The 14001-nt window shown below is 38.0% G+C and overlaps 2 protein-coding genes across 3 annotated transcripts in view; one reads left to right on the top strand and one right to left on the bottom strand.

Moving 5' to 3' along the window:
* The window catches only part of LOC115431961 (NACHT, LRR and PYD domains-containing protein 3-like), a 592418-nt gene that overhangs the window by 510894 nt on the left and 67523 nt on the right, over positions 1–14001 (top strand). The gene's annotated exons all lie outside the window — the stretch shown is intronic.
* Positions 13–13982, bottom strand: LOC115432183 (cyclic nucleotide-gated channel cone photoreceptor subunit alpha-like). Of its 2 annotated transcripts, none has more exons than XM_030153056.1 (7): positions 13853–13982; positions 11738–11833; positions 9363–9401; positions 7747–7965; positions 2592–2693; positions 2351–2457; positions 13–1581 (listed from the first exon to the last, which is right to left on the bottom strand). In XM_030153056.1, exons 2-7 carry the CDS (start codon positions 11824–11826, stop codon positions 236–238), a joined length of 1902 nt encoding a protein of 633 aa, XP_030008916.1. In that variant the 5' UTR covers positions 11827–11833; positions 13853–13982; the 3' UTR covers positions 13–235. The 2 variants fall into 2 exon arrangements, with proteins under 2 accessions (XP_030008916.1, XP_030008923.1); XM_030153063.1 differs by having other exon boundaries at positions 7747–7905.

The raw sequence follows: 14001 nt of genomic DNA, 5'->3' as shown, positions 1-14001 counted from the left end.
GTCAGTCATTACTACAAATAATGTAGCTTTAATTAAAGACTGAATAACTGTCCACTGCAGTAATGTCATGAATGAAAGGGTTAAGAAGCTACAAAGAACAAAATACATAAATTGAGACGTTAATACAGTTTATTTATCTACATGTGCAGATATGATAACTAGATTTTTTGGTTTAACTCTCAGATTTCAGTCCATTTTGCAGCTGTTGATGTTTCATGGACGCAGTTTTTGTCGTTTATCTGAGAGTCCGGACCTGGTTGGACATGTTGGTGAGCCGTTGCTTGAGTTTCCGTTGAGATGATTCGTACTGCTCCGACAGTTTGCGTAATTTGAGGGTCATGACATCTAAACTGGTCTCGATCTGACTGACTTTGTTTTCCATGTCTTTGGCGTCTGCGGCGGCGACCAGCGATTCGTCAATGAGGTTGTCTTTCATCAGGATCGCTCTTCCTTTCTCCTCCAGGGCGTATTTCGCATCAGGATACTCGATAAGCGCTTCCATTAGGTCATCTTTGGACAAGGCGAATAAGTCTGAGTATCCGACGCTTCGGATATTGGCTGTTCTTCGGTTTCCCGCTTTGCTGCCTTTGATCCCGAGGATGCTGATTTCCCCGAAGTACGCTCCATCGCTGAGGACGACGAACTGCGTCACCCCATCATCTGCGACCACAGCTAGCTTCCCCTCTTTGATTATATACATCTCCCTTCCAATATCGCCCTTCTTACAAATATAATCCCCAGGACTGAAAACTTGAGGCTGAAGTTTAAGCACCAACTCGACGAGCAATCCAGCCTCACAGTCTTGGAAGATGCGGACTTTCTGGAGCGTCTCCAGGTGGACGTTGATGGCGATCTCGGCTTTAAGCTTGTCCGGGAGGTTTTTCAGGACCTGCTTCTCGTCGCAGGTTTTCTCTTCCGTCCAGAGGTAGTCGAACCACTTGACCACCCTCGCCTCCAGGTCTTTGGTCACCTTCCGAAAATGCATGTACTGTTTGATGGAGTCGATCTTGGCCTGGAACTCCACACGAGCAGCGTTCATGTTGGAAATCATCGCACCAACGTTACCGACGATGGTAGCGAAGATGAGGACGCCAGTAAGGAAGTCGACGACCACAAAGAAATACTCAATGTCTCGGACCGGCGGTGGCGTTTCTCCGATTGTTGTGAGGGTCAGCGTCGACCAGTAGAAGCAGTAGATGTACTGTCGAGCCAGACGGGCGTACTCGGGGTTACTCAGGGCTGGATAAACCCAAGTATCGGAACCAAAACCCAGCACTTTGGATATGGCGAAGTAGAGACAAGCATTCCAGTGGATGATGATGATGATGTAAAGCACAAGATTAGCAATTCTGAAGATGTTGGGGAAGTTGGTGCGAGTTTCAGTCCTGTCAAAAAACTCGAAAAGTCTGGCCAACCTAAACAGGCGGTTGAACCTCCACTCTGGATTATTTACTCCGATTTTCAGGAACACGATATCTGTGGGAATTAGGGATATAACGTCTAATCTGAACTGTCGCGTCTTCATGTACTTTTCTTTCAGGATCTTCTCGTCCCTCACCAGCAAACCTTGCTCCAGAAAACCTGTTGACACATGAAAATATAATGTGATCAGCCTTAGCGTTGATGCTAATTTAGTGCTTTTGTTGCTACATTGAGCAACTTTTCAGACTACCCTAGCAACTAGAGCTGCAACCGATTAATCGACAAAAAGTGATTAAAAAAAAAAAATCATTCAACCACAATTCTCCTGAATCAAAGCTTTGTTTCCTTCATTTCTCTGTTGTTAAACATTGGTTCCACTGTTGTGTTTCACACGGGCACTTATTATGACGCACAAAGAAGCTTCAATTCAGGAAAACTGCAATAGAATATTTCCCTTCAGTCAATTCGAGTCAATTAATCGAATCGTGAATTTTTGCATTCGCTTCAAGCACCTAATCGATTAATCGGTTGCAGCTGTACTAGCAACTTTTTTTTAAAGCACCTTGCAAGAAATTTAGCTTTTTTTTTAACAAGTGTTGCCAGTTGCTCACTAAGGAAAGTATCTATTATCTGTCTTAGAAGTTGCTAAATGATGTCATCGCCCAATTTGCATAATTATAAATGTGCATGTAATTGTAATGAACGATGTAGAACAGACTAAAAGTGAGTATAAAAACGCTGTGAATTTGTTTAGAACTACATATGAACTATACTGTCAATTCTTGTTTTTGTTTTTTTTTATATCGCAATTCCAACCCTCCTCCTTTATCCAAGCTAAAGTGACCCAAAAGTAATAAAATATACTGAACATGTACAGTATATCATCATGGTTTTTTTTTACAGTTTCACCGATGTTGCCTTCACTGACCTGTCCGAGCTCGTACAAAGGTGTCCATAAAGTAGAGGGTGTCTGAGATATAATCCAAAACCATCCACATTGTGGAATTTTGGGACTGGAGTTCATTGAAACAAGCCCTACAGAAGAACAAACAGGTAACAGAATTAGTCATCAGATCTCTTAGAATGAACTTAATGATGAAGAAAATGGGCAAAAGTATCAAGAAAATGAACCAAATTATTTATTGAATAGAAATGTGTGAATGTCAGACCTGGCCACGAGCAGCATGAGGTTGTAGAAAACTGGGATGGAGATGGTGCAGAGCCAGTAGTAGTACAGATCTGTGGCTGGGTCCATGATCCACACCTCTTTACTGCAAAAAAAACCCAAATAAATATATGATATATACATGGAGTTGGGTTTGGAAGGGAGTAAACACTGCAAAAAATACAACTAGATGAAATTAATGCTTAAATAAATGTTTATGTGTTTATGTTTACGCATTTGGCAGACGCTTTTTTCCAAAGCGACTTACAGGGGAAAACCAATTAAATCACTCAATCAATCAAATTTTATTTATATAGCGCCAGATCACAAAAAAGTTATCTCTTGACATTTTATATATAGAGTTGGTCAAAACCAGACTCTAAGTCAATTCTACTGAAACCCAACAGAATCCTCCAGGAGCAAACACTAGTGACTGGTGACAGTGGAAGGAAAAACTTCCCTTTAACAGCAGAAACCTCGAGCAGACCCAGACTCCTGGAGGATGGCCGTCTGCCTTGACCAGTTGGGGTTAAAGAGAGAGAGTAGAGAAGGGGAAAAAGAGAGAGCGATAGAGATAGGGACTGGGGGAGAGGGGGAGAAGGGGGGAGTAGGGGGAGACACATGGAGGCGGTTGAGGATAAGTGAGTGGTGATGATGAGGGCAGGGAAGAGGCCGGACCACCGCAGCAGGTCCAGAGATAATCGTGAAAGAATCTGTGGTTGTCCTGGGAAAAACCTTATTAGAATATTTAAAATGGAATGTTTGAAAGTGCTAGGATAGGAGGTGCTCTCGGAAGAGCTGGGTCTTCAGGAGCTTCTTGAAGATAGGCAGGGATGACTCTGTTCTTGTAGCACTTGGTAGAGCGTTCCACCAACGTGGAACGACCCATGAAAAGAGCCTGGATTGTCTTGTACAAGGTCTGGGGACCACCAGACTACGTTCCCCAGACGAGCGGAGTGGTCGTGGGGCGACATAAGCTTTTATTAGTGCACCTAAGTAGACAGGAGCAGACCCACGGAGAATTTTGTAGGCTAGGATTAAAGATTTGAATTTGATGCGGGCAGCTATGGGTAGCCAGTGTAACTCAATGAGTAAGGGGGTGACATGTGCCCTTTTAGGCTGATTGAAGACCAGACGCGCTGCTGCATTCTGGACCATCTGTAGTGGTTGGACAACACAAGCTGGGAGGCCCGTTAGAAGAGCATTGCAGTAGTCAAGACGGGAGATAACCATAGTCTGCACCAGGAGCTGGGTGGCCTGTTCGGTTAGGTATGGCCTGATCTTTCTTAGGTTGAACAGAGTGAAACGGCATGATCGGGTGACAGAGGCAACGTGATCCGTGAAGGTCAACTGATTATCAATCATGACTCCCAAGTTACGTACTACACTGGTAGGAGCCAGAGGTATGGAGTCAATAGTGATGGAGATGTCCTGCTGTATGGTTGGCTTAGCTGGGAAGAGCAGCAGTTCAATTTTGGACAGGTTCAGCTGAAGGTGATGGGCTTTCATCCATGCAGATATGTCAGAGAGACAATCTGAGATCCGCACTGAGACTGTGGAGTCATCAGGTGGGAATGACAGATAGAGCTGGGTATCATCAGCATAGCAATGATATGAGAAGCCGTGTGAGTGGATGATCTGACCGAGTGAGGTGGTGTATATGGCAAAAAGGAGGGGGCCCAACACAGAGCCTTGGGGGACCCCCGTGGTGAGGCGGTGAACTGCTGATGTGTGCCCTAGCCAGGACACACTGAAGGACCGACCAGTAAGGTAAGATTGAAACCAGGAGTGTGCGTGGCCTGTGATGCCCATGTTCCAGAGTATGGATAACAGGATATCATGATTGACAGTGTCAAATGCTGCTGATAAGTCCAGTAGAATGAGTACTGAAGACTTGGCTGCTGCTCTAGCCTCTTTCAAGGCTTCTGTCACAGACAACAGAGCCGTTTCAGTGGAGTGGCCGATTTTGAAGCCAGATTGGTTGATGTCCAGGAGGTTATTTTGGGAGAGGAATTCTGTGACCTGTTTGAAAACAGCCCTTTCGATGAGCTTAGAAAGGTATGGGAGGAGTGAGACTGGTCGATAATTCTCCACTTGAGTGGGGGTGAGGGAAGGTTTTTTGAGTAGTGGTGTTACCTGCGCTTGTTTAAATACTGTAGGAAATGTTCCTGAAGTCAGTGAAGCATTAATCACATGTGTGATTGGTGCTGTGATAGTAGGGGCTACAGACTGTAAGAGGTTGGATGGAATAGGGTCCAACAAGCATGTTGTAGGACGGCTAGAGGAAAGGAGTTTAGACACCTCATTCTCTGTGAGGGGAGTAAATGAGGGGAATGACGCAGTTGGGCTTTTATCAGTTGAGTTAGTAGTAGCCATAGTCAGGGGAGAGGAAGCAGTGTGTGATGATGATGATGTTGAAGAAGGAGGCGTGCAGTCTATGGGTGGATCAGTGAACTGACTGCTGATAGTAGACACTTTATTTGTGAAAAATGAAGCAAAATTGTCTGCTGTCAGATTAGTAGTGGGCGGTGGAGGTGGAGGGTTGAGTAGTGTTTTAAAGGTTGAGAATAGTTTCTTGGTGTCGGTGGCAGAATGAATTCTGTTATTATAGTAAGCCTTCTTCGCAGCATTGACACTGGATGAGAAGGATACCAATAGTGACTGGAATGTGATCAGGTCAGAAGAGCTTTTTGTTTTGTGCCATTTTCTCTCTGCGGCTCTGAGGTTGGTACGCAGCGACCGGAGGTTATCATTGAGCCATGGGTGGGACTGGGAGGATGGAGCGGGTCTAGTAGATAGAGGGCACAGATTATCCAGACAGGAGCTAAGTGTAGAGCACAGATACTCAGTGGCATCGTTAACCTCTAAGGAGGAAAAAGTGCTGGGGGGAGGGAGAGCGGAGGCTACGACAGTGGAGAAGTGGGTGGGGGACAAATTGCGGAGGTTGCGGCGGAAAGAGACCATGGGGGAGGGAGCAGAGTGTTTTTCAGGGAGAGACACACTGAACTGAATGAAATAGTGGTCAGACAGGTGTACAGGTGTGACTGTGAGGGCATCTGTGATGCAGTTTCGGGTGAAAATGAGATCGAGCTCTTTACCAGCTTTGTGGGTTGGAGGACTGCAAACCCGCTGTAGCTCAAAAGAGAGTATTAGTGACATGAAATCTGAGAAGCTGGGATTGTCTAAGTGGATGTTCATGTCACCGAGGACTAGCATGGGGCAGTCATGCTCTGGGATGGAGGAAAGCAGAGTGTCAAGCTCATCAGGAAAATCACCCAGTTGTCCTGGTGGACGATAAATGACAATTATGTAAAGTTTGACTGGTGCTGTCACTAGGATGGCATGGTATTCAAAGGAGTTGTATTTGACTGAAGGTAGGAGTTGATTGTGTTTCCATTTGTTGGAAATTAACAGACCCACACCACCTCCTCGTCCAGATGGACGAGAGGTATGAGAGAATGTGTGGCTGATAGAAAGTGCGGCTGGGGTTGCATTGTTTTCAGGCGTAATCCAGGTTTCAGTGAGAGCCAGGATGTCCAGTGTGTGATGGTTGGCATAGGCAGCAATAAAATCTGCTTTGTTCACTGCAGATTGGCAATTCCATAACCCTATAGAGAAGGACGCACCAATGACTGCGGTGTATATTAATGGGCGGAGATTGGTGATAGTACGATGCCTTTTAGCAGTGTGAAACCCCATACGTGAACCGAAAATAACAGGAATAGGATGGTGACCAGTAGAGAGATTGTTCCTCAAAGGTGAGCTGGTGTGAGTGAGGGGTGTAACTGTCATTAGTGAGGGGCTGGGAGAGGAGGAGAGATCAGCTGGGGTGGTATTCAGTCTGACTACAGACTGTACAGGAGACTCTGAACGTGGTGATGTTTGATGTGACCAGCAGGGGGAGCAGGTGACTGCAGCAGAAGACGGGGAGCGTAGTCACATAGGTGTGGGAGTGGTTTTAGTCTGGACAGCGTGTTGAATGTTTTGAGCCAGGACGCTGCTGCCTAGTGTAGAGGGGTGGACGCCATCGGACTTATAGAAGGAGGAGCGGTTCCAGAACAGATTAAAGTTATCAATAAAACTGAAGCCGTTCAGAGCAGAGGCGGACTGGAGCCAGGTGTTCAGGCTGAGGAGTCGGCTGAAACGGCCCACACCACGGGCAAAGGAGGGGAGGGGCCCGGAAATGAAAACAGCCTTCCCGGATCTTTTCAGTTTATCAAAGAGGTTTTTAAAATGAACCTTCGTCACTTCGGACTGTTGAAGAGAAGTGTCATTGAAGCCCACGTGAACTATGATCCGGGTAACGGTGGACGGCAGTGAGAGCAGCAGCTGAGGGAGTTCATGGAGGATGGAGGTGACGGTGGAACCAGGAAAACACCTGGTTATGGCGTTAAAGAAACGGACGTGACGGATGATGGAGTCCCCACCATAAATACAACCTATACGCCCTAAAACAGGCTAAAAGTAGTTGAATCAAGCATTTAAAGTGTTTATTCATAATATTTTTAACAGTTTCATTAGAAAAAAATGTTTACAATACTGAGTAGACTAAAATAGTAGACTAAAACGTTAGGATATTCATTTATTTAATTCTATTTAAAAACAGATTTCCACCTGATTTTGTTTACTTATTTTTGGACTATTTTTATTTGGAAATATAAAACTTAAAAATGTTTAAAAAAAAAAACAGTGAAAAGAAGTTTAAAACCAAATAAAAAGTTTAAAAACCTGATTAAAGGAAGTTTAAAACCCAATAAAAAGTAGTTAAAACCCAAATAAACAGATATTCTACTTGTACATTTCAGTTCAGTGTTTTATTATTGTTCATTTGTAGCTGTTTATCTCACTCCTGTGGTGAAACATAAATAGTGTTTTTGACCTTTTACCCGGTGAGTGTTCTGCGCATGCGCTGTGAGTAAAATCTGCGCGATAGAGAAGCAGGTTTGTTCCGAAATTATCAATTTGTCTGAACAATTGTCGCCTTAAAACCCAGTTAACAGAGGTTTAAAACCCAAGCCTTTCACACTTTACCAGTGTGTGTTTATTTATTTATTTATATATTATGAGAATAAAATGAGTCATGTACTGAATTTACTAAAAATGTGAAAAACCATGTTATAGAATTCCAACAGTGTTTATGTGGTGATGTAGATACTCACGGTTCTTCCTTTTTGTCGTCTTTTTTATCATCCTTTTTATCGTCTTTTTTATCATCTTTTTTATCGTCCTTCTTTTCATCTTTTTTATCGTCTTTCTTTTCATCTTTTTTATCGTCTTTCTTTTCATCTTTTTTATCGTCTTTCTTGTCGTCTTTTTTATCGTCTTTCTTGTCATCCTTGTTGTCCTTCTTCGGTTCATCCTTCTTGTCATCTTTTTTGCTGTAAATATGAAATAACATGTTTGTGAGATGCTCCTTTCAGACTGTTGTCCTGCAGTGACGTCATAGAGCCTGAAGGGGGCACTGTGACATCACTGACCATAGAAAAAAAAAAAAAACTATGTCTTTTACTGGGTTGGGAATGATTGTTTGATCTCAGATATAAAAAGCACAATACAATCAGTAAGAAACGCAAATAGACAACATAAGACAAATAAAAAAAAAAAAAAGTATACTATTATATGAAAGAAAATCTGAATATAAATAATCTTAGTGATATTTCCACATCTGAAAAGGAGCAGGAAGAAGTAAACACATATTTAATCCACCCCTTTAAACTATATCAGTTTATATTAATACAACATGTGTCTGTATCAAACAATATAATAATTATCATATATACAGGGTGTCCCATAAGTCTCCATACATAGGAGACATAATACATTCCATACATATATGGTTCTAACATGTATTTCTTTATATTTCAGATAACCCAAAGAATGCATTTGAATAAAGAACAACAAATTGAAATCATCCTGATGGCCAGTTCGGCAAGCAGTCGTATGGTTGCAAGCGCATTTAACAGAAAACATGGGACGAGTATCACACACGACACTGTGGCAAAACTTATTGTCAAGTTCAAAAAAACAGGAAGTGTTTTGGATCAATTTGTTCCCGACAAAATGGCAGTCATATAGAGCATATTATATAAATAAAAATGATTTATGTCAAGAAACGTTTATTTTTCCTATGTATGGAGACTTATGGGACACCCTGTACAATTCTACATCATTATCCACTATATATGTGATAAATATAAACCCATACTATTACAATTGACTGTAATTATATACAAATTTTCTTGTAGATTAGATTAGATTGAACTTTATTGATCTGGGAAATTAATGTGCACATACAAACTATGTACAGATATAAAAAAAATAATCAGAAGATTAAAAAGAAAGAAAATAAGTATAAAACAATAGTAAAACCTGGGAATTTCACGTTAGAAATGGTAGTCGTAATAAGTAATAAAAGTAATAATGACAAATAATAATTATTATTATATAATAAAGTAGACAGAAATAGTGGTATAACAGTGGTGTATAAGTAATATCAGTGCAAGTAATAATGTAATAATAATGAGCAATTAACTAAATTAACGACAAACATTGCACAACATATATACGATATGACTCTCAGTTGTGTTTCTTATACAACCCATAATTCATTTATATATATATATATATATACACACACACACACAAAATATTAAACATATGAACATGTACTCTACTACATCCAATCTATTTATGCTAAACTCCATCCACCTTAATGAGTTTAAAATGTCATTTTTGTTCGATACATGAACATTCATGATAACAGTTTCAGTCTTACCCGTCATTGTTGTTGGAGTTGTTCGTGTTTTGAGCAAAACTAGAAAAGAAAAGTTCAAAGTTCAGTCATAAAACACTCGTAGACGTAACAGCTGACATCATATGTACAGGATTTAGTGTTTTACAGAGAATGTGGAAGGTTCTCAAACATGAAATTAGACGATAAAACCTTTTAAATGCATGAATTATTGTAAAACTGAGATGGATTTTTACTCCCAAACATGATTTAAATATGTCCAGCTGGATTATTTTGAGAGAGATACATATATTAAAGTCTTAAACACAACTTTAATCATAAATGTTTCCAAAAGTGGCTGTTACACATCGGTGGTAATATTTTTTATTTGATAATAAGTTATTACCTGAAAATATATATAATAAATAATAATATAGAAAAAATTATTCATCATACAGTCCATGAAGAAATGTTACTTCGGCCAAAAACAGCAAATTAGGAGTAATTAATGCCAATATTAATTATTCTACAGTTGTTTTTGTCACATTTCTGCAGTGCAATGTGCTCAAGTAAAATACATGTTGTTTCCTTTATACATCAAATTTTGTACTTTATAGTTTTTTTTCCAACTGTGTATTTATTCCTGTTATTTATACTGTGATTTTTAAAACCTCATTAATTGTCTTTTATATTATCACACATTTTATTAGTAATTTTGTTACACATGACTGTGGAATGACAAATTCAATTATATTCTGTTCAATTTTATGACTAATTTTATTATATTTTTATGCTAATCATAAATTATAACCTCTGAAATAAACAGGAAATAGGAAATCACACTGTAATATTATTAGACAAAGTGAACATGAGCTAATGAAAGTAACTGCACAGTGACTTTAACCAAGACCAGACCAACACTGGTATGGGATATTTTTCAGCTTTTTTCTGCATAAATCTCTTAAACAACTTCAGCTCTGTTCAAAACAACTAAACATTCAGTCATTTTAAGGATTTTTAACCCTTTAAATACCAGTGTGATTACATGAAATCACGAAAAACACACAAAAAAGGAGTTTTTTTTCTATATGACAAATGATTAAATGTTATATAAGTTAGTTAACCTTACTTCTGTGTGAGGAGTTTAAAAAAAAGTTCTATAAAGCTCAGTTTTATCAAAAGTTTGGAAATTGTTGTTGGAACTTGTGTTTATTGAAATACTGATTGCACTCATTTATGTTACACTTTCCAAAAAAAACAGAGTTAACAAGGATTTATGTCTTTTACAGTAGGGGTGTTAAACTCACACATAAAATAATAACATAATAACCTATAAATAATGATCCTACAAACTTTCCTCTGTTTTAGAGCGAAAAAAGTCAAATTATATCAATCAAAGTTTATTTATATAGCACTTTACATCTACAAACTAACCTTTAAAAAAATGAGAAAAACAAACAACCTGCAATTCATTAAGAAAAATAAATGCAATTTTAACAATATTGTTTGTTTATCATTTTCACATGTTCATACAACTCACAGATCACAGTGGATCTACAAACACACTAAACATTTAAGAACAGGCAGAATATTGTAAAAGTTACATTCATTTTCTTAAAGACATTTCAGGTTGTTCATATTTGTTCACTTTATTCACATTTTTTGTTAAAGGATAGTTTGTAAATGTAAATGTTTTCATGTAATTTTACTTTTTTACACAAAGGCAAACAGAAAAAAATTGTAGTTGACATTATTTATAAATCATTATGTTACTATTGTACTGGTCTGACAAATTTAGATACTAGGCTATTAATAAAAAAGTGTAAATAACCTAAACAATAATGAACAACATGAAATGTCTTAAATAGAAAAAAGTCACATTTTCCCAATATTCTGCCTGTTACTAAATGTTTTGTGTGTTTGTAGATCCGCTGTAAGTTATAATGTACATGTGGAAATGATAAACTGAGGCAGAATATTGTTGAAATTACACTTATTTTTCTGAAGAAATTTCAGGTTGTTCATGTTATTATGTTTTTTTTTTAAAGGACACATTTTACACAGACACTTTTTCCTTATTGTAATTTTAACTTTTTCACTCTATTGCACTGAGAAAGGCTTATAATTGTTATTATTTATAGGTTATTATATTAAAATTTTACTTGAGTTCATATTGGTCTGAATGTGGAACCTGAACTAAGATGATTTTAACATCCTAGACTGTTAATATCTTCAGTTTTATTTTTATATTTCATGAATTCAAATATAGTGTCGACTTTTCTCTGCCTTTAGTTTTGTTTTAAGTGTGTGACTGCGTCGTACATGGCCATCCTATGTGTCTGTAGTGCGTGTCTGTACTGGGGTCTGATGTCATGTGTGCTCCTATGGGACCCTCTGCTGGTTCTAAACGTTCTCCTCACCTGCTCCTCTTCCTCATATTGTCGTCTGTCGTCACACTGTTGATTCCAGACTCTGCCGGGGCAACGCTGCTCCTCCAAACCCGCATCATGTTGGACCTGGGAGACGATAAGGCTCAGTAGTTCATCAGCAGATACACAACAAGCATGTTTGGGTGGTGACAGATTATACCAGGGGGTCAAACACATGGCCCGTGGGCCAAAACCAGACCATGACAGAGTCCAATCCCTCCCATGGGCTGAATAAAAAAAATAAAATAACAGTGAAGAAATCATTTTAGTTCTGGTTCCACATGCAGATCAATATGATGTAAGATGGGTCAGACCAGTTCAATAATAACATAAATAATGACAACTCCAATTTTTCTCTTTGTTTTTGTGAAAAAAGAAAAAAAAATTACATGAAAATGTTTACATTTTCACAAAAAATGTGAATAACATGAACAAATATGAACAAATTTTAGCATAGTTTTGTTGACATTTCAATTTTTTTCTTTTTTTGTGCATGTTCTTTGTTTTTTTCATATTTATAGAGTTCTGTTTATTTCTGTTAATTTTGTTTATCTTTCTCAGATTTTTATATGTTTTATTGTTGTTGTTATGGTTGTTGTTTATTTCTTTTCATTCTTTTCATGTTTCTCAAATTTTTGTCAATTTTTAACATTATTTATACATTATTATGTTATTATTTTCCTAGTCCAGCCCACTGGAGATTATGTTGGTCTGTGGAAAAATTGCAAAAGTAAAAAAACATTATAAAAAGTTTACTTTTACAAATTATTATTTAACAAAAATGTGAATAACCTGAACAAGTATGAACAAGATGAAATGTCTAAGCCTTTCTGTTCCATTTGTTTCCAGTGGGAATTATTTCAATGTGACACAAAACAATGGATTAGCCAAAAACAGAAGCTTGATTCATTTAAACCATATTATGGTCAGAAAACAGTAAAAATACACAAGATTCACAAGAAGTTAATATATGATATCAAAAAATAACCAAAGGTGAACAAAATAATCAGAAAAATGAACAAAGTCACCAAGAAAAAAGAAAAATGGGCAAGTACTTAGGAACATTATTGAAAAATAAGGGGAAAAAAAGTCAGCATGTAAAGAGAAATGTACAAGAAAATTAATGAAAATTTACATAATGATAAAGAAAAAGGAAGAAATAAATGAGCAAAACCATCAAGAAAATGAACAAAATAATCACAAACATGAACAGAAACTAACAAAATCACCAAGAAAAAATAAGAATGGACAAGTAATTAAGAACATTAATGAAAAATCTGAAAAAAAAAAAAAAAATCAACATAGAGAAATGTACAAGAAAATTAATAAAAATGAACATAATGACAAAGAAAAAGGAAGAAATAGATGAGCAAAACCATCAAGAAAAATAAAATAATCACAAAAACCAAATCACCAAGAAAAAATAAAAATGGACAAGTAATTAAGAGCATTAATGACTAATCAGAAAAAAATCAACATACGGGAAATGTACAAGAAAATTTATAAAAATGAACATAATAACGAAGAAATAAATGAGCAAAACCATCACGAAAATGAACAAAATAATCAATAAAATGAGCAAAAATTACAAAACATATTTGACTGTTTAAATGGTGGTTGTTGGAGTTCTTTTTTTTTTTTTTTTTTAGCTGATGTTTGTCTGTTTACGTAGACTTATAGGACGTGTATATTGATACATGCGTCGCATAGTGTTACCATGAACTGTGGCCTCCTCTGGAACCAGTTTTAAGTGGAATTTGAACACTACTGTGTCTGTTCTGCCGTCGTTAACAGGAAACTGACTTCACTGTGTTTATTGTAGTGTCAAATGTAAATGTAAACCTGTAAAGGAAACATTCTGAACTTCTGCTTAAGAAGAACAGAGTTCCACAGGTGGTTCCTCACAGTGTTTTTCTCCTGTTGGTCTCATCAGCTCAGGGTGTTTCTCCTTTAACTCAAATCCCTCTTTCCCAGATTACCGGGGCTAAAATTAGATTTGCATTCTGTCGTGGTTTGTTAATCTCTGCACTTGGAGTTGTTTGATTTCTCGTGGTCACACCAAAACAACAACAACAACAATCACAGCTGACGAACAACTAATTTTACCTGAATGTGTTTGATGATCCAGGTTGGTCCACAGACAATAAGGTGAAGTCAAGGTGAAGTCAGGTTGGATCCCATGCTTCCTCTTGTGAGTTTTCCTGCCGTCACATCATGCATGAGGCTGACAGTACCGCTGCACTTTCACTACAACA

Source organism: Sphaeramia orbicularis, chromosome 2 (assembly GCF_902148855.1).
Source record: "Sphaeramia orbicularis chromosome 2, fSphaOr1.1, whole genome shotgun sequence".
Classification (NCBI taxonomy): Eukaryota; Metazoa; Chordata; class Actinopteri; order Kurtiformes; family Apogonidae; genus Sphaeramia; species Sphaeramia orbicularis.
Note: the sequence above shows the minus strand (reverse complement) of the source record. Positions and strands in the feature narration are given on the sequence as shown.

Bases quoted from the DNA above. Each gene is read 5' to 3' on its own strand.
- LOC115432183 (XM_030153056.1), bottom strand. From the start codon at position 11,826: ATGATGCGGGTTTGGAGGAGCAGCGTTGCCCCGGCAGAGTCTGGAATC. The intron at 7,966-9,362 runs GTAAGACTGAAA...TCATATTTACAG, and splicing joins AACTCCAACAACAATGACGG to CAAAAAAGATGACAAGAAGG. The intron at 2,458-2,591 runs GTCTGACATTCA...GTTCTTCTGTAG, and splicing joins CTCATGCTGCTCGTGGCCAG to GGCTTGTTTCAATGAACTCC.